At 36.1% G+C, this 20,212-nt stretch overlaps 1 protein-coding gene and 1 pseudogene across 1 annotated transcript; one reads left to right on the top strand and one right to left on the bottom strand.

Annotated features, from left to right (window-relative positions):
- Positions 1-1,852: 1,852 nt before the first annotated feature.
- LOC131413323 (olfactory receptor 10C1-like) lies at positions 1,853-6,384 on the top strand (annotated as a pseudogene).
- Positions 6,385-13,776: 7,392 nt separating this feature from the next.
- Positions 13,777-14,721, bottom strand: LOC131413476 (putative olfactory receptor 2B8). The gene has a single exon (XM_058554003.1). It carries the CDS (start codon positions 14,719-14,721, stop codon positions 13,777-13,779), a length of 945 nt encoding a protein of 314 aa, XP_058409986.1.
- Between the last annotated feature and the right edge of the window lie 5,491 nt (positions 14,722-20,212).

Below are 20,212 nucleotides of genomic sequence, written 5' to 3'. Positions count from 1 at the left end.
CATTTTAATGTCTGTTCCTTTCTTTTTATTCATGATTTGCTCTTGTGATATTTACATTTTTAACTTAGAACAACTCAGCAAGAAAGATTGAAAGGGCTTTTTCATCCTTCCGTCATAGGGAAATGGTTATAGATCAGAAACTTTAAGCCAAGAAAATGTATCAGGTGAGAGACAGAAGCAATGTCCATGCCAAATTGTTCTACTGCCTGTATGCTCCTTTCTGCCAACAGCTGGCACCTGCTTTGAGCATCTCATTCTATTTCCATAGGCAGTGATGAAAATAAAATATCCCTGGTATATATATAAAGCTGACCTCTATTACATATATCTCAGGGTCCCCAGACTAAGATCCATAGAAAGTAAATCCTGAAAACAATAGAAAGTGTAAAAAAAAAAATCAGATTTTTCTTGGTTCAGTATAATTCCAAGTGATAGGGTTAGAGAAGAGAATTTGAGCCCTTTTGCTTGTATTCTCACTTCTGGTGAGTCCTATACATTTATTTTTGTATGATTTAGTATTTATATCTAAACAGAGTACCATTCTTTGTCAGTGTAAATATTTAGAAGCAGTCACAGACTTTCACTACTTCTTTTTATTTTTATTGCGGTAACATTGGTTTATAACATTGTATAAATTTCAAGTGTACATCATTATACTTCTATTTCTGCATATATTACATCATGTTCTCCACCCAAATACTAATTACAATCCATCACCACACACATGTGCCTAATCATCCCTTTCGCCCTCCTCCTTCCCCCTTTCCCCTCTGGTAACCACCAATCCAATCTCTGTCTCTATGTGTTTGTTTGTTGTTGTTTTTATCTTCTACTTATGAGTGAGATCATATAGTATTTGACCTTTTCCCTCTGACTTATTTCGCTTAGCATAATACCCTCAATGTCTGTCCATGTTGTCACAAATGGCTGGATTTCATCATTTCTTATGGCTGAGTAGTATTCCACTGTGTATATATACCACATCTTCTTTATCCATTCATCCCTTGATGGGCACTTAGGTTGCTTCCAAGTCTTGGCTATTGTGAATAATGCTGCAATGAACACAGGGGTGTATATACTTTTACACATTGGTGTTTTCATATTCTTTGGTTAAATACCCAGCAGTGGAATAGCTGGATAGTATGGTAGTTCTATCCTTAATTTTTTGAGGAATCTCCATACTGTTTTCCATAGTGGCTGTACCAGTTTGCCCTCCCATCAGCAGTGTATGAGTGTTCCTTTCTCTCCAAATCCTCTCCAACACTTGTTGTTTCCTGTGTTGTTAATTATAGCCATTCTGATGGGTGTGAGGTGATATCTCATTGTAGTTTTGATTTGCATTTCCATGATAGTTAATGATGCTGAATATCTTTTCATGTGTCTGTTGGCCATCTGTATATCTTCTTTGGAGAAATGTCTGTTTAGGTCTTTCACCCATTTTTCAATTGGGTTGTTAGTTTTTTTGTTGTTGAGAATGCAACCTCTATCAAAATTCCAACAACATTTTTCACAGAAACAGAATAAAGAATCAAAAAATTTATATGGAACAGCAAAAGACCCTGAACAACCAAAGGAACCGTGAGAAAAAAGAGAAAAGCTCGAGGTATCACACTCCCTGATTTCAAAATACACTAAAGCTATAGTAACCAAAACAGCATGGTACTAGCACAAAAACGGACACAAAGATCAATGGAATAGAATCGAGATCCCAGAAATAAAGCCACACATCTATGGACAGCTAATTTTCGACAAAGGAGCCAAGAACCATCAATGGAGAAAGGAAAGTCTCTTCAACAAATGGTGTTGGGAAAACTGGACAGCCACGTGCAAAAAATAAAAGCAGACCATTACCTGTAACCATACACAAAAATTAACTCAACATGGATTAAAGACTTGACTATCAGATCTGAAACCATGAAACTTCTAGAAGAAAACAGGAAGTATGCTCTTCGACATCGTCTTAGCAAAATATTTTCAAGTATCATGTCTGACTGGGCAAGAGAAACAGTAGAAAAAACAAACAAATGGGACTACATCAAACTAAAAAGCTTCTGCACAGCAAAGGAAACCATCAACAAAACAAAAAGACAACCTAAAAATTGGGAGAAGATATTTGGAAACCATACATCTGATAAGGGGTTAATCTCCAAAATACATAAAGAACTCTTACATCACTATTTCTGATACCCTACTTTTTAAATTGTTTCTGAACTTTGTGAGGTTTTAAAATATACACTTCACAGGATGACTTTTTTAATTCATCCTTTGAGTTTAAGAATATCAAATGATTAACAGCATGCAATAGTCCTTGTGCAGCGAGCCCTCGCTGTACGCCATCCACCAGGTTTCTCCCGTTCTCAACATTCCCTGACTCCCATCCCCAACACAGGCATCAGCTTTTGCTGTCTACAGTCTAATTGGCACAAGTGTAATCATGAAAGGAAGTCGTTGTGATGTCACTCCTTAATAAAGAGACGGACACTCTCCTTTTCTGGTTGAGATTTCCCCCTTTGTCCCTCTATCAGTGTCACTGAAGAAACTGTGGTTCTTCCCAAATACAGGAAGATATAATGGGTAAGATACATATTTGTTATTTAACTGACATATGGGGTGACAACTTCTCCACATCCAGAGATTTCAGTGCGACTATAATCTATTATTAAGGAGTCAGGATATTTAAAAAAGTCTTTTGAGTTACCAAAGAAAAATGTCAGTCATTGTCCCTGTTTCTTTGCCTCAACCTTAACTGAATTGTGTTGCTACAGGGAAAATATAGATGTTAATATTACTTACAATGCAAGGAAAATGTTTATAAAACTTTTAGTATAATTATAAATGCATTCTAATGGACTACTTGATATGTGAGCAAATTTTCCTGTAGTTATATGCGTTGAAGGTCTTTGTAATCATGCAGAGTTGCTACTTTATATTTAACAGAGTTTTGATCAGTGCACTTTTTTCCATCCTTAACTTCTGGGAACTTTTGCATAGCTCAGTGGATACCCAAATTAGTAGATTAAAATGATCCAAAATACACAACTAATATTTCCCAAGACATAACATTCAGGTGGCATTTCTATGTCTGTCTATACATATGTTTGTATGTATGTACACATGTGTGTATTTTTTGCTTTTCCTCTCTCCATCACAGCAGATGAATAGAAAAACAGGAAATGGAGATGGAGATAATGAAAAAAATCAATGATTAAGGATTGTGATATAAAATTCCACAAAGGAAAAATACGTGAAGGAAAATCTATCTTGACAGCACACATGTTATACAGGCACTGCTGTAGCTAAAACTTATTGTGATTAAGTAATCGCTTATATGGGAATAAACTCACTTAATGCTCATAGCGTCCCCATTAGGAAGGTACAACTATTACCTCCTTTTATAAATGAGAAAGTTGAGGAACAGATAGTTTAAGTAAATGTTAACTTGGACCCAGCCAGTAGATGACTCACTAGGAGTTGAACCCAACTAGAATGTCTCCCAAATACTCTTAATTACTATGCTACTCAGTATGGATTTGAACGTGTGTGTTTCTGTCTGTGGATGTACAGACCTACGTACATATAAAAGAATGAATATTTTTGTACATATATTTTTATGAATGCACCTAATATGTTTGCCTACTCATCCTAATTTGGAACCTCAAAAAGCATGCTTTTGTTTTATATATACTGGCATCAAATGTTAATGTGATCTAAACAATGCTGTGTTATAAACAAATGTGGTATAAATGTGATCTCAGGTTATGCTAATGAACAGACAGAATTCAGACCAGTGGAAGTGAAACCTCCTTATTCTTCTGCCCTTTCCATGGCAAACATCATTTAGAATTTTGGTTGATGACATATCAAAAGAACAATCCAAACTGCAGGATATCCACAAAAGGAACAAAGAATATTTTGTCAGGAATTGATGATTATTAGATTGAGAGAAAAATAACTCACATTTGAGATATTTGAGTGAGATCAGATTCATCACAATTAACTTCAGAAAATAAAACATGCACCAATGGGCAGAATATATCATCAACTGGAGTAAAGCTTAGCATTCAAACTTTTTTTTCAATACATGAGAACCTATTCATTGCTAAGGGTGGTGGATGTAATACCAAGCAAAAGTAAGTAAAGAAATTTCTGCACCTGTGTATGTCTGAGGCTACGCTCAGTAAGAAATTAGTAATTAATTGTCCTTAGAGTGGTATAAGGGCTCTCATATCAGTTATAGCTTGATGGGAATACACAATGGGGGTGGTGTGTAACTGACTAGTATGGGGGTGAGGGAAGTGGGAGGCGGGAAGAAGTTTGCAGAGAGGAGAGGAAGCTCTACTGGAAGTTGAAATTAGACAGGCAGTTCAGTAGGTGGACAATCAAGGAGGCAAATGTCAAGCCTCCATGGGAAAATGACCACAAAGACATGGAAATATATGCAACCAAGTCACGTGCTAAAAGATTCAAGTAGTTTGACATGACTATACCATGAGGTCCATCTGGGTAAAGGGTGAAATAAAAGTTTCTGTCAATAGGCAGTGACATGATCCATAGATTTTCATGAATTATATTAAGAAACTTGAATTTTAATTTGAAGCAATGGTAATTTTCACTTAGCAAGTAGCACTCTGATGGAGAAAGTACGGCAGATGAGAAATATTAAAGGTAAAAGAATTTATTGCCATCATGAAATTATCTCAGCTGTACAATATAGATATGGTGTGAATGGCTATGATACAATCTTCACATGGCTGCCATTTCTTGTCATCTCTTCTCAGCTCATGCTTCTCATTTTCAAGATCCCCCTTTGAACACCTAAACTAACTTGGTCAGTCACCAGGACAAACCTTGGTTTCGGTTCTCAGCATTGCAGCAATTAGCTATCTATTGAATGGTTGCTTAAATTCAGCTTTCCTTCACTGAGTGAGTTCTATTTGGGAAGAATATTTTCTTTCATTGTTGAATCCCAAGACCTACCAGAGTAACTACAAAATACTCTGTTCTCCATAAATACTTGTCAAATAAATAAGTGAAGAAAGCAATTCAGTGGTAACAGAAATAGAAAGAAATGGATAGATATGAGATCTTTATTTAGTAGTATTTGATGGAATTTTACAGAATGACAAGGAATAGGAATTACTTTGAAACAGTATGAGGATGAGTGTAATTTCTCTTAATTATTTTTCATTTCATACTTGGTGACTAGGTATATTTTGGACAAATCAACTGGGATACTGGCCATAGAATAGGAATTGCTTTGGAAAGGTATGAGGATGAGTGAAATTTCCAAAATTTTTGAATTTTAGAATTGCAGGTAAGAAAGTTATCCCTCTGACTTACTAGAGGTAATTACAAGTAATATAAAGATTTCTATTTACATCTGAAAGAATCTTTGATGACTTTGATTTTATCTTCTTCAAGTCATGAACCTCAATTGCTCCCTGTGGGAGGACAACAACATGTCTGTTAAACACTTTGCATTTACCAAATTCTCTGAGGTTACTGAACAGTGTTTTCTTTTATTTACCCTCATCCTACTCATGTTCTTAGCATCACTCACAGGCAATGCTCTCATAGCCTTTGCCGTCTGGACCAACCCAGTTCTCCACACCCCCATGTACTTCTTCCTGGCCAACTTTTCTCTCTTGGAGATTGGCTACACTTGCTCTGTCATACCCAAAATTCCACAGAACCTTGTGAGCGAGGCCCGAGGAATCTCTTGAGAGGGTTGTGCTACACAGATGTTTTTCTTTTCATTTCCTGGTATCAGTGAGTGTTGCCTTTGGCAGCCATGGCTTTTGATCGCTATGTGGCCATATGCTCCCCACTTCACTATGCAACACGAATGAGTTGTAGAGTGTGTGCTCAATTGGCAATGGTTTCTTGGGGAGTGGGATGCATGGTAAGCTTGGGTCAGACCAACTATATTTTTTCCTTGGAGTTTTGTGGCCCTTGTGAAATAGACCACTTCTTCTGTGACCTCCCTCCTATCCTGGCACTCGCCTGTGGGGATACATCCCATAATGAGGCTGCACTCTTTGTCGCAGCCATCCTCTGCATTTCCAGTCCATTTTTACTCATCATTGCTTCCTATAGCAGAATTCTAGCAGCCATGTTGATCATGCCTTCACCTGAAGGCCGCCGGAAATCCCTTTCCATCTGTTCTTCACACCTACTTGTAGTAACACTCTTCTATGGCTCAGGATCTGTCACCTACTTGAGGCCCAAGGGTAGCCATTCACCAGGAATAGATAAACTTCTAGCCCTCTTCTATACAGTGGTGACATCCATGCTCAACCCCATCATCTATAGTTTATGGAACAAGGTAGTCAAGGCAGCTCTCCAACGGATCCTGGAGAGAAAAAACTTTTGACTCATGGGTAGATACTAGAAGACCTTGCAAATCTGCTCTTTGGAAAAGATGCACACACTACTCTAGTGTAATAAAAGAAAGAAGGAAAAAACTGCACTGTTCAACCTGTTTTGTAAGGACCTTCTTTAATAAGAGTGATTATAATTTGGGGGACATCTCTGTACTCAGTGTTAAAGTTCTGATTGCCAAATTCTGGAAGGAAGTTGGTTACAAAAGAGTTTTATAAGTGATTCCAACACTAGCAAGATTTTCCAAAATATTTTAGTCTATGTTTAGAGTATAAATTGCCAGATTATATCTCAGAAGGCTGACAAATTCACACTCTATACTCTTAGGAATTTTCTAGCTCCTGAGGGGCTCATCTGACTTTTGCCTTGGTCACTTGGGGGAGTGTTCCCACGTATGTCTGTTCCACAAGACTCCTAATTCCCTACTAACTCTATGAAGTGCATTTTTTCCTTTCATAAAAAACATTTTAAAATTGTAAAATGTTAACATTTTAAAATAAAGTAATAATTGGTCTATGATATAATGTTGAATTCTTTTTATGGGTATATGTACTATAAAAATATGTAAACATGCAGAAAAAAGCAAACTCATGTTTTAGAGGTATTTTTTTGTAGAATATTAAAAGAAAAATATGGAGAATTTTTATGAAGAGTCCCCACGGTGAAAATATTTTTAAGAACAAAGAGAAATCATATTTAAATTCAATAATGGAAGAAGGAAATGGAACTAAAAAGTTAATATAAATAATTTTAAAGATTTTTTTTAATTTAGAAAATTAACATATGTGCAGATGAATCCTGACTCAATATATTTGGAAATCGTCTAAAAACTTGCTCTTAAGAGAAATGAATATGGTTACAACACAATCCAGTAGCACTTTAGAGGCATTGCCTTCGACTTGAACAACTGGTTCTCAGGGAGGCACTCTGTTAGCACTTGATCTATGAGGCATTAATAAGTACCGCTATAGTAGTTGTAACATGACAAAGAACGGAGAACTGTGACTGTTGCCATGACTTAAGTCTATTCCTCAAATAAAGAGATTTAATCTTCTCTTGTTGGTCAAAGGCTACAAACCTTCAATTATAGGTTGAATAAGTTCTGGAGGTCTGATGTACAGCATGGTGACCATAGTTAATTATATTATTGATTATAATTACACTATATTGTATTGTATACTTGAAATTTTCTAAGACAGTAGACCTTTAGTGTTCTCATTACACACACACACACACACATACACACACACACAAAATAACTATGTGAAGTGAAGAATGTGTTCTCTAACGTGATTTTGCTAATCATTTCCCAATGGATATGTATATCAAATCACCATGTTATACCCCTTAAGTATATACAATATTATTTGTCAATTTTACCTCAATAAAGCTAAAAAGAATGTGATATTTCTACTCTATTTGTGATAGCACTTATGTTCACTATTGACCAAGATGTGTGTTTTGCCAGATATATCCCTATTCTACCAAAAGCTGTCCAATTCATTCACTTAAACATAGTACACTGTGATTTTTGTTTACATGTGTGTTTAGTAATTAATAACAGAAATAGTCTGAACATGCAAAAATAATTTATTGGTCAACAATTATGCTACAGGAATAGGTGGGTATTATACATAGGCATTAAAGATGATAATTTTTAAGTACGTTAATTAATATAGAAAGATGATTTATTAAGTATGAAAGCAATTTAAAAACAATTTGTATAGTATAACCACCTTAGTTTTATAAGATTGGAAGGATCAACGTGAAATATTTACAGTAGATCATCCAGGTATTCATATTACCCATGATTTTTTCTTATACTTTTTCTTAAGGGTCATGTAGTTCATGTGTAATACAATATTAAAATATTTAATGGTAGAGCTTTTTCTTATGATAAACATAATGCAGCCTTTTTACAGAAGATTTATAACACATGAAGTGTAAAAATTAAAATTTAATTCATTTATATTCCTTCAATCCAGCAGTATTCAATGGAAATATTTGATTTATTTTATTTTAGCCTTTTTCTTTCTGATAACCACATACACAGACAAGTCACTTCTCATGATAGTGTTATCAAAACATATACTGTTTTGACAGCAACTGAACATGTGAAAAGCACCAAAAATGCATCTTTTAGAACATCTTAAATGTTTAACGTTCTAAATATCTACGTTACCATTAATTAACTTACCCTCAATATTTTCTCTATTAAATATTCTTGACTATTGATAATAGTTAGCAATCCCTTACTAACCTTGATCTTCAAACTCTGTGCTCTTTGGTTTCAAAGAGCCTTTGGAGTGTGTTTTCATCAGCACTAGCTATAACTACACCACCACCACCAATAATGATAACTACCATTTACTGAATTCTGAATACATAAAACAGACAGCTCTAGCTCATTAAATGTATTGTCTAATTTGACCTTCAAAAACACTATTCTATTATAGTCCTAGTCTACACATGTGGAAACCAAGGAACAGAAGACTGGAGCAGCTCATCCCCATAGGTAAACTGTGGACCAGAATTCAGTCCAGGCAGTCTGGTTTTGGAACCCAGGATATGAGGCTCTACTCCATGACTTCTAAGAAGGCTTACCCCATCAATTCTGAGTCCCTGTGTTCTTTGTCCCTGAGATCAATAAGAAGGAAAAGGACCAAATGGATCCAGAGAATGTCTCTGCTGTGAAGTCCTAGCCCTAGTGTTTATGTTTCTTTCTAACTTGTGAGTTTTTTTGGCTGATTTTATTTTTCTTTTTGAAAGTCTCTCCTTTTGTTTTAATCAGCATCTGTGATGTGAATAGCAAGTTTTGATTTATATTTAATCATAATCCTAAAGAAATCCTACACAATACCTGAAATCACCACTATCTTTTTTTATTGAAATATATTTGACATATGACATTGTATAAATTTATTAAATATGTACATATTTACACTTATGTATAAATACATATGTTAATTATAAATAATTTTATTAATAAAATATAAATAAAATGTTAATATAAAGAAATATTTTCTCCCAGTTGGTAGGTTTTCTTCTCAGTTTGTTGATGGTTACATCAAACTAAAAATCTTCTGCACAGCACAGGAAACCATCAACAAAATGAAAAGACAACCCATCAATTTGGAGTATATATATACAAATCCTATATCAGACAAGGGGTTGATTTCCAAAATATATAAAGAACTCATACAACTCAACAACAAAAAAATGAACAACCAAATCAAAAAATTGGAAGAGGATAAACAGATCATTTTCCAAAGAAGATATACAGATGACCAACAGGAACATGAAGAGATGTTCGGCATCCCTAATTATTAAGGAAATGCAAATCAAAACTACAATGAGCTATCACCTCACACCAATCAGAATGGGTATAATTACAAAAGACTAGAAATAACAAGTATTGGAGGGGATGTGGAGAACATGGAACTCTCATACACTGTGGGTTGGAATGTAAACTGATTTCACCACTGTGGAAATCAGTATGGATATTTCTCAAAAAGCTAAAAATAGAAATACCATAGGATCCAGCTATTCTGCTTCTGGGTATTTATCCAAAGAACATGAAAAAACTAATTCAAAGAGATACATGCACCCCAATGTTCATCCTAGTATTATTCACAATAGCCAAGACTTGGAAGCAACCCAAGTGCCCAGCAATTGATGAGTGGATAAAGAAGATGTGGTATATATACACAATGGAATACCATTCAACCATAAAAAAGACAAAATCGTGCCATTTGTGACAACGTGGATGGACCTTGAGGGTATTATGCTAAGTGAAATAAGTAAGACAGATAAAGACAAACACCGTATGATTTCATCCATATGTGGAAGATAAACAAACAAACACTTAGATAAGAAGTACAGATTGGTGGTTACCAGAGTGGAAGGGGGCAGGAGGTGGGCAAAAATGGTAAAAGGCACATATGTATGGTGACAGATGGAAACTAGACTTTTGGTAGTGAACACAATGCACTTTATACAGAAGCTAAAATATAATAACATAACCTGAAATTTACACAATGTTATAAACCAATGTGACTTCAATAAAACAACAACAAAAAAAGAAATGGGAGAAGGCTACAACTAACTTTGTGATGTTGAATTGTGATTGGCAGCATTGGTATAATCTCATGGTTTCATATACATATATATATATCATATCTATCTATCCATAAATATGTATTTATATCATATCTACCTATATTTATACCATGTCTCTATATAATGTATATTTATATTATATCAATATGGAGAGGGGAAAAAGAGACAAACAGACATAAATGTGTGTGTATGCATGAGTTAGTATAAGAATTATATATATTTGCAAATATATATAATTTACTTGTATAATACATATATTTATAAATTTACAATTATTTACATAAAAATATATTTTATAGTCTGCTGAGTGAGCCTGGACATACTGATGCCCCAGTAACAAAGAGCACGCTTAGTTCCCAAATCTTGGTTTCTAAATACAATTCCCTAATAAAGGGAACCAAGGCTCCTTGAAGAAGTGATAGATTCTAGGCTTGAAGCAAAAAAAATACAAACTGAGCCTGGAAAATCCTGTGGTGCCAGAAAGTAAGGAAGTGTTTGAGAAAGGATGGGGGATGTTGAAAGGACACAGGAGCCAACATGAAGGGACCCCAAATGGCTAAAGGTGAAAAAGTTTGAGCAACAAAATAAATAATGATTGTCTTGGATTGTAACCCATAACATAAAATAAATATTGATGAGTCCATATTTATGTAAAAAAAAATTGAAGAAAGAAAGAGACAGAAAGACAAAAAGAAAGAGTCAACTCTTCCTTACAGGAGAATTCCAATAATAATTGTAGATGGAATGAGAGAAATACAAAATCACCATTGGTCAAACCCCTCGGTAATAATTGTTGCAGGCAAAATCCACTGATGGATGCTAAAATCAGTGGGTGACAGTTTAAGGAGAAACAGAATATTTCCATATTTTCTTTGAGACTATGAAAATATTCATAACCTCTCTGAAGTTATTTATTAAATACAAAGGGAAAAATTGTAATGTTATGGTGGAGACACCCTAAAGACACCTTCTAATAGTTAATCAAGCTTAACATACTGATGGCATATACCTTCTGTAATGATGAACTGAAAAGGGCACAACATCACTTCTGTGGTATTTATGCCCAAAATGCTTAACCTCAACCTAATAATGAGAAAACATTAGGTGATCTCACATTAAGAGATATTCTATAAAACAACTGACCAGTACTCTTCAGAAGTGCCAAGATCACAAAAGACAGGCAAAGACTAATGAACTGTTATAGACTGGAAGAGATTAAGAGACATAACTAAATGCAATTTGGGATCTTGAATTGGATCCTGGTTTGGAAAAAGCACAGTAGTGGAAACACTAGTGAGAATCTAATTAGGTCTGCGGTTTACATACCACACAGTATTGTACCCATGTTAATTTCCTGGTTTGAATAATGACTATGATGGGCATGTAGAATGAGAACATTAGGGAAGCTGAGTGACAGTTTTATGGGAACTCTCTCTTATTTTTGTGACTTTTCTGAAAATTGGAAATAATTTCTCAATAAAATGTTTAAAATAGCATAGAAACAATAAAAGGTCTTGCCCAGCTAATTATTAGGCATGCTTAGTGCCTGAAAAGATGCAAAGGGAAGGCGTCTGCTTTGTTGATAATCTTGTTTCCTGATGTGGGTGTTGGTAACAAGCGTCTTTTCACTTTGTGAAAGTTCAATGAGCTCTACACATACGATTTATGTGCTTTCCTTTAGGTATGCTATACTTTAATAACTTAGCTAAAAAACTAAAATGCTTACTGAAAATGTAAAGAATATACGGAAAATATTAAAATTTTTCATCTTATGGTGGGCATAAGATATCATTTTTATTAGTTTTGTCATTTATTGTCTGTTTGAAATTGTAAGATTTCAAATCATTTGGGTAATCATATTGCTTATTAGGCACTTGGTTTTCCTAATCCATCAGTGAAAAATTTAAGTGCATATGACCACAGTTATAGTTATTATTGTCAATCAAATTTTATCTCATAAGTAGAGAAATAGAAAGTTTACACAGACAATACCTAAGTTACTTTACCAATATCTTCTGATTAGGTCCAGTTTTTCTTCTTTAACGTGGTTGAATTTTTTTATCACCCCAATCAGCTTGTTACTATATTCAGGTAGAGATACTTAACTTCATTAAAATGATCCTTTGCATTAATCTCTGTTAAAAGCATTTATTTCTTTAGAAAACTGTATTTATAAAACTATGACATGTTGCAGGTATGTCTAAGCACGCTCTAAAATGAAAGCCAATAAGCATCTTATAATATTTGATAGGTAAAAAACTACTGTGTATATATGAAAAACAAGACCAGTGTCTTTAAATTAAAAAATCACCAAAATTGTTAAGTATGTTACTAGAACAAATAAAGAACTTTATATTCAATATGAAGAAAAACAATTGTTTTTCTTCTATAAATTCTATGAAATTATAATATCAATAAAAATGAATACTTCATAAATGACAAAACATTTTTATTTGTAAAGAAATCTGCTCACTTTTGTCAAATTTAAATATTTAAATTTAATGACAACTTAAAATTATGTTTGCATATTTGTCTCAGATTCCAGGTATAGAGCTAAAGCGTTGATCAAAAGAGATTGAGGGCTATTCTATGCTGACAAGTGATGCATAAAGTGAAATATCCAGTGTCATGGCTCATAGCCCTAGGAGGTTTCCCCTGTGAGTTTGAGAGGTCAGAAAAATCCCTGGGTATACTTAATCCTAGCTGCCTCTACTGAATGAACAACAATCAACAATCCCCCAAATAAGGCAAACTGTTGGATAATTGTGGGTTTCCCCATTATGCTTTTATGTAAACTATAGACAGAACACCGACTGCCTGTGGTACTAATGAAACTGAGACCTGGAGAGCAATAAGATGCATTCCCAGGCAAATTCAAACTACTGCGGCTAAGATCTGAGCTTTTCCTCCATTAGGTAGAAGATTTACTTCTGTGATGATAACATAGATGGCATAATTGTCAAAAACGTCCTTAGTCAATAGAGCAATAATTCAAGTATTTACGAAAGCATGATAGATATACACATGCATGAATCTACAAATATTCATTTATTTATTAAAAGACTCTTTACATATTAGCCAAAAAAGGAGACATAACACTTTCAGAAAGGAGGATAAAAAGGATTTAGAGCGGGTAACTTCAGAATGTCATTGAAAGGAAATTGCACGCCTCCTTTTGTTTAGGAGACTTTGCTATTTTTTTTATAAATGAAAAGAGAATCCATAATTACAAGACGCCTAAAGTCCCCAATCTCTAAGGGATTGCATAAGTATATTTTACTTTTCTCCCCTCCTTGAGTCTCTTCCCAACAACCTTTTTAGAGCCCACTTAACCTCTTTGTTTCTTAAGGTATAGATCAAAGGATTAAGTGCAGGGGTCACTACAGTATAGAAGAGGGTGAGGAATTTTCTGTGAGTCTGTGTGTACTTGCTTTTGGGTTGAATGTAGACAGAAATTATCATCCCAAAGAACAAAACTACAACAATTAGGTGGGACCCACAAGTCCCAAATGCTTTTCTCCTGCCTGCAGCAGATTTTATCCTCAGCACACTCCTAATAATATGACCATAGGAGACCAAAATGAGCCCCAGAGGTATAACCACATAGAGGACAGTAGCTATGGACAGCTCATTTTCCAGGAAGGTTGTGTCCCCACAGGCAATTTTAAGCAAGGCGGGCTCCTCACACGTAAAATCATCCACTCTGTGATGGCTGCAGGAAGGCAACTGGAAAACAAGGATGGTCTGAACTGTGGACCCCACAAAACCACTGATCCAGGACACAGCTGCCAGCTGCTGGAGAAGCTTTGGGTGCATGATTACACCATAGTGGAGTGGTCGACAGATAGCACTGAAGCGGTCGTAGGCCATAACTGTCAGGAGAACACACTCTGTGGAGCCCAGCCCCAAAGTAATGTATAGCTGGATCACACAACCAGTGTAGCTAATGGTCTTCTCAAGGCCCTTGAGGTTCCAAAGCATTTGTGGGACAATACTAGTAGTAAAGCAGAGGTCCAGGAAGGAGAGGTTAGAGAGGAAGAAATACATGGGCGTGCGGAGTTTGGGGTCCAAGTATGAGACCAGTATGATCGTTGTGTTCCCCATCAGTGTCAGAATGTATATGATAGAGATGACCACAAGGAGAACCATCTCCAGCTGGGGCTGGTCAGAAAAGCCCAGGAGGATAAAACCTGCTGGATTGCTCAAATTTGTCCCTTTCATTGCTTCTTAATTGTAAGACAGCTTTCTTGGTCATTCCTATATTTTTCCTGTGGGAAGAAAATCAGATATCGTAACCAATGGAAAAATAAGAAACTGAGTAAAACTTGAGCATTTGGACAGCAGAATTATATAGAGAGAAACAAAGATAAATAGTACAAAGTAAGATATATGGTAGGTTGGCTTCTTATGTATAAGAGGCACAAATGCAGAAAGTCATGAAAACAGCAAATGTATTGAAAGGAAATATGTGAACACAGAATAGACATTAGAATCAATACCAGAGCAGATGTGAGGTATATACCAAACGATTTGAAAATAAAATATATAGGCCCTCAATGTGCATACTGTGAAAAAGTAAAGATATTAAAAAAAATATGATTGCTGTATATATATAGATACATGACAGACAACGGACATAATAGATAAGTTGAAAAATACATCAAGTGAGCAAGAGTAAGAGAAAGAAGGTATATAGAAAAACTAAGAATAATTAGAATTTTGAACCAGGAAAAATTATATGTGTCTGTCATTAACATTCGTTGTTTTTCTAGGAAGCAAATAACTACTAAACTGGTGATAGGGATTAACAAAACTTCTGTGATCTTCCTATTTGAGAATTGGTCTATTTTATTTATAAATATTGCTCTCTAGAAAAATCTAACTCACAGTCTGCAATAATCAAGCTCTTTACCCAGGTAGCACCTACAGCCCACATGCTTTAATATGCTTTTATTTAATATACAATAATTTAATATACAATCGATTGACATTTCATAGAGTAATTGTGTAGAATTTATCAGGGTAGTATAAACTATTAACATGCAGAGATTAAGACATGTAGTTATGAAAATCTGAACTTCTGAATGGTCATTTCTGGGGTCTCCAAAATGACTGCAGGAGATTGATTACCTGTGGGATTCAAATCTGAACCATTTTCTTAAAAAGAAGCAAAGAAACAAACAAAAACTCCAATGAAAATTTCTGATTTTCCCTTAAATATTCTGAGTAGAAAATAAAGAACTTACTTGTAGTCTCAGGCAATTATTATATGCTCCAGTTTAAAGAGAGTAAGTGGCTTATTTTCTTCAGCATAGATGGTAATAATCAATCCCATTTTGAGATTTTGCCAAGATGAAACTATTATGCATTTTGTGTAAAGGATAATCCTTCTTCCAGAATTATAGCAAACGAAGGAAACTGATATTGGAGGTCACATTGTTTAGCATTTATCTAACTGACAAAGTGTTTTGGTGGTAAAATAAAAACCTTGAATGCTCTGATGCACCAGAATTCACATTGTCTTTAGCTGCATAAATTTTCTCTACTATGCAGTGAACATAGAAAGAACTGTGCTGATCAAAGATTCGATTCTACTGGAGGAAATATTACAGATGAGTGGCCTTACTTTGCTTGATGTAACTCTATAATGTCACAATTATTTTCTTGTGGATTTATGTTCCAAAAATGACATTTTCCAAGGAGACTCCACAGTGACACTGCTCTCTCCCTCCTTCACATTCCTATTAATCAAGAAGAAGATAGGGGATTTGAGTCTGCAAAGAAAAAGACATGACAAAGAAGATAGTAAATGTTGGGTTACACATTTGAAAAACTGCTTCTGTCCACTGCTAAAGGAGAGCAGCTCTGGATTTCCTCCACTTTTAAAATAAATTTACCTTTTTTGGTCCATCCTATGACAAAGAAAAGCCTGCCTTGTAGGAAGAAAGGCAATCCAGCCTCAGAGGCTGTTGGTAGATTTGGTGGAAAATCCAATCACAATCACAACTCCAGGATAGGCAGTGGAGAAACCACGTGTAGATAACTTGTAAACTCACTCCCTTCTGTAATCTCTTGGCTCACACTCTCTTCAGATGGATGTGTTTAGCTTGTTTACTCAGTACACATCTCTGCGGTTCTCCTTCCCAGGCAACTTCCCATCACCATATTAGAGAGGGAGGCAGGTCTCTGGAGAGAGAAGAGCCTCAGAGGCTTGTGTGTCTGTTTCTACTGGAAGATGGTCAATTGTATAACACCTTCTAAACACACACATGTGCATGTACACATGCATTTTGCTGTAAAGGGATCCATGTCACATACCTCTATGTTACCATAATAGATATCTCTGTTATCTGTTATGGAATAACACAAGAGAGGGCAATTAAAATTCCAAGCAGTAAGAACATCCTTCACTTCTACTCCTAATGAACTTTGCAAAGCCAATTAAGGTTATTCATCTACTTTCTATCAAATATGCTATTAAAAGTGTCAATATTATTTTGATACTTTCTTCATAGGTTTATTTTTTAAATTAATTCACTAAATTTTTATGTTAGTGAACCTCTGTTTTGTACATATGCGTGCAGATACGCATATACCTGTAGATACATGCATGAAGTTAATGCACAATTATTGAAGACCTAAGACCTGGTCTGTAGACTTTGGGGAACTAGGAAATGATGGGGAGGAAGTGAACTCTGTTCTCTAGTATAAAAGGAGAGAGAGTATTGCAAATTCATGAACTCTTTTATGACGGTGCGTTTCCTATTTTGGGTGAAATGATCCCCTGGGCATAGCTTATATTTTACCGAGGATATAAATATGTGTATAGAATAATTCATGTATATAATTTGAAAATAAAAATGTTCCTTTGTATTGGGGTGGCCCATCCAAAAACATTTCTGATGACGGACGTGATAGTAAACATTAGAAACAGCTGATGTATAGACTCTCTCATATTCCTCCTTCTGTAAACTGTTCTTTTAGCTATAGTGCCCAAAGGGTTAAAAATATTTGCTAGTTGTGCTGGTCCTAGGTTTGTTTGCCCTCAGATCCATCCATTGTCCCTTTCCAAGTCTGTTCTGTATTACAGGAGGGCTGGATTCGGAAGGCTGCTCTGCATAGGCTCCCATATCAACTGGCTCTCAAATGGGACACACTAGAAAAAGCCTAGAATGAAGAGAAAAGAGAAGCCAGGGTACTTCTACCTTCCACTATGCTGTAGGAGGCTTTTCTAGCTATGGCGGCGTCTCCTGTTTTGGCTATAGCTCCAGAGGCAGACCTACTACTGTCCCTGCCTCTACCAGGTGATCCCTGTCCTTTGCTACGTTTGTTTCTCTAGCCCAGCAGCAGTAGTGGCTTCTGGCTGTTTCTAATATCTGGTTAACTCACATTGCACTGTTCGGCTTCCCAGCCAACCCATCACTTGTGTAACCAACTCATGCATTGAAGTCTCCTTATTGCAAATAATTGAGCTGACCCTGGACTTCACACTCCATTTCCTTCCACAAAATATGCTTCTTCTGAAATATTTAATCCGATTCTTATTGTGTTAAGTTGTTTGACTTATCTTCTATTAAAAAATTTTAGAAGAGTGACATCAGCGTCATGGCCCAGTGAACTTTCCTGTGAACTCTTCCCACAATAACACACAACAAAAGGAACAGTCACAGACCAACAAGGGAATCCTAGACAGTGAAAAGCAAGATCGGAAAGATGCTCACTGCCACACATCTGAGAGTGGAACATGCTGGGCTACTGGAGGAAGTGAGGAGAGGTAAGGAGAACTCCTCTCCCTCCCCATCAGATCCGTCATGCCTGTCTGGGGGGCTCCCAGAGGGGGGGGAGGGGCAGCCCTCTGTGGGGAAACTGTAGCTCTTCAGGCTCTCTCAGCCAGTGGGAAACTCCCACACAGAGGACTCAGAACTGCTACAGGGTACCATCAACATTGGAGCACCCCAGGAGAGCAGATAACGAGGGGTGAATGAGAAGCCCCCCAAGACAGGGACCCAGTGGGTAAAAGAGAGAGCCCCTCCCCGCCCAGCAAAACAGACCCTGTAGCTCAGCCGACCAGACCAGACCAAACGACTGGTGGATCGCAGTGAAAAGCCTCGACAGAGCACAAGGGGCTCAGATTACACAGCCCTTTATCCCTACATAGTGGTGGCAGGTGGAAATTGCAACCAGAGATTTCCAGGATGAGGAAAAACAAAGCCAATCCAGGAAGCACAACTCAAAGATACATGAAATCACCAGACCAGAAGGAAAATGACAAGAACCCAGAAACCAACCCTGAAGACACAGAAATCCATAACCTAAATGAAAGAGATTTCAAAATAGCTATCATAAAAACACTCAATGAAATATGAGACAACACAGAAAAACAATTCAATAAGATTAAGAGTTTCTTCACAAAAGAGATTGAAATCATAAAGAAAAACCAATCAGTGCTGATGGAGATGAAGAACACAATGGAGGAGATAAAGGAGAATCTGGAATCTTTAAAGAACAGAGCTGACAATATGGAGGAAAGAATTAGCATTTTAGAGGATAGGAATACAGATAATCTCCAGATGGAAGAGTAGAAAACTAAGACTAAAAAGAAATGAAGAAAGTATCCGAGAAATATCTGACTCTATTAGGAAATGTAACATAAGAATTATAGGTATTCCTTAGGGAGAAGAGAGGGAAAGAGGAACCGAGAGCCTATTCAAGGAAATAATAGCTGAGAACTTCCCAAACCTGGAGAAGGAGCAGGAAATACCAGTAAGCGAAGCCAACAGATCACCTAAAGTCAACAGGCAAAGGCCCACTCCATGACACCTAGTGGTAAGGCTAGCCAGAGTCAATGACAAAGAAACAATATTAAGGGCAGCTAGACAAAAACAAAAAATAACATACAAAGGAACTCCCCTCAGGCTCTCAGCAGATTTCTCAACAGAAACTTTACAGGCTAGGAAAGACTGGAATGATATATTCAAAATACTGAAAGACAAAAAGTTTCAGCCAAGAATACCCTATCCAGCAAAAATATCCTTCAAATATGATGGAGAAATAGTAACTCTCCCAGATAAACAAAAGCTAAGGGAGTTCATGGCCATGAGATCCCCACTACAAGAAATACTCAAGAAGGCCCTCAGGCCTGAAAAAATGAAGAGAAAGGGAATACAAAGCTTGGAACAAGGAGAAAAATAGGGAGACAAACTCAGAAGAAAAGGAGATCTTCACTGGAATAGGTTAGCAACCACTTAAATACCAAAATCAAAGATCAAAGGAAGGAATTCACCAAAAATAAATTTAACTTCATCACTGTAAACACACCTACAACACAAGATAGAATAAGGTATAACAAGAACAACTTAGAAGGGGAAGAGGAAAGTGATTGAATTGACTTAGCATAAGGAAATAGGAAGCCATGAGATAACGGACTATCTCATACTCAAGATTTTTTACACAAACCTCAAGGTAGCCACTAAACAAAATCACATATGATAAACAAAGAGAAAACTAGAAGAGTCATAGGACAAAACAACTAAACTGAATTGGCAGTCCGAAACAAATGGGACAAGAAACAAAGGAAAGGCAAATGAACCAAAAAATAAGTGACAAAACAGAAACATTAAGCCCTCATATATCAATAATTACCCTAAATGTAAATGCATTGAACTCTCCAATCAAAAGATACAGAGTGGCAGGATGGATTAAAAAGCAAGAC

This window comes from Diceros bicornis, chromosome 14 (genome assembly GCF_020826845.1).
Source record: "Diceros bicornis minor isolate mBicDic1 chromosome 14, mDicBic1.mat.cur, whole genome shotgun sequence".
NCBI lineage: Eukaryota > Metazoa > Chordata > Mammalia > Perissodactyla > Rhinocerotidae > Diceros > Diceros bicornis.
This window is presented reverse-complemented; position numbering and strand designations above follow the sequence as displayed.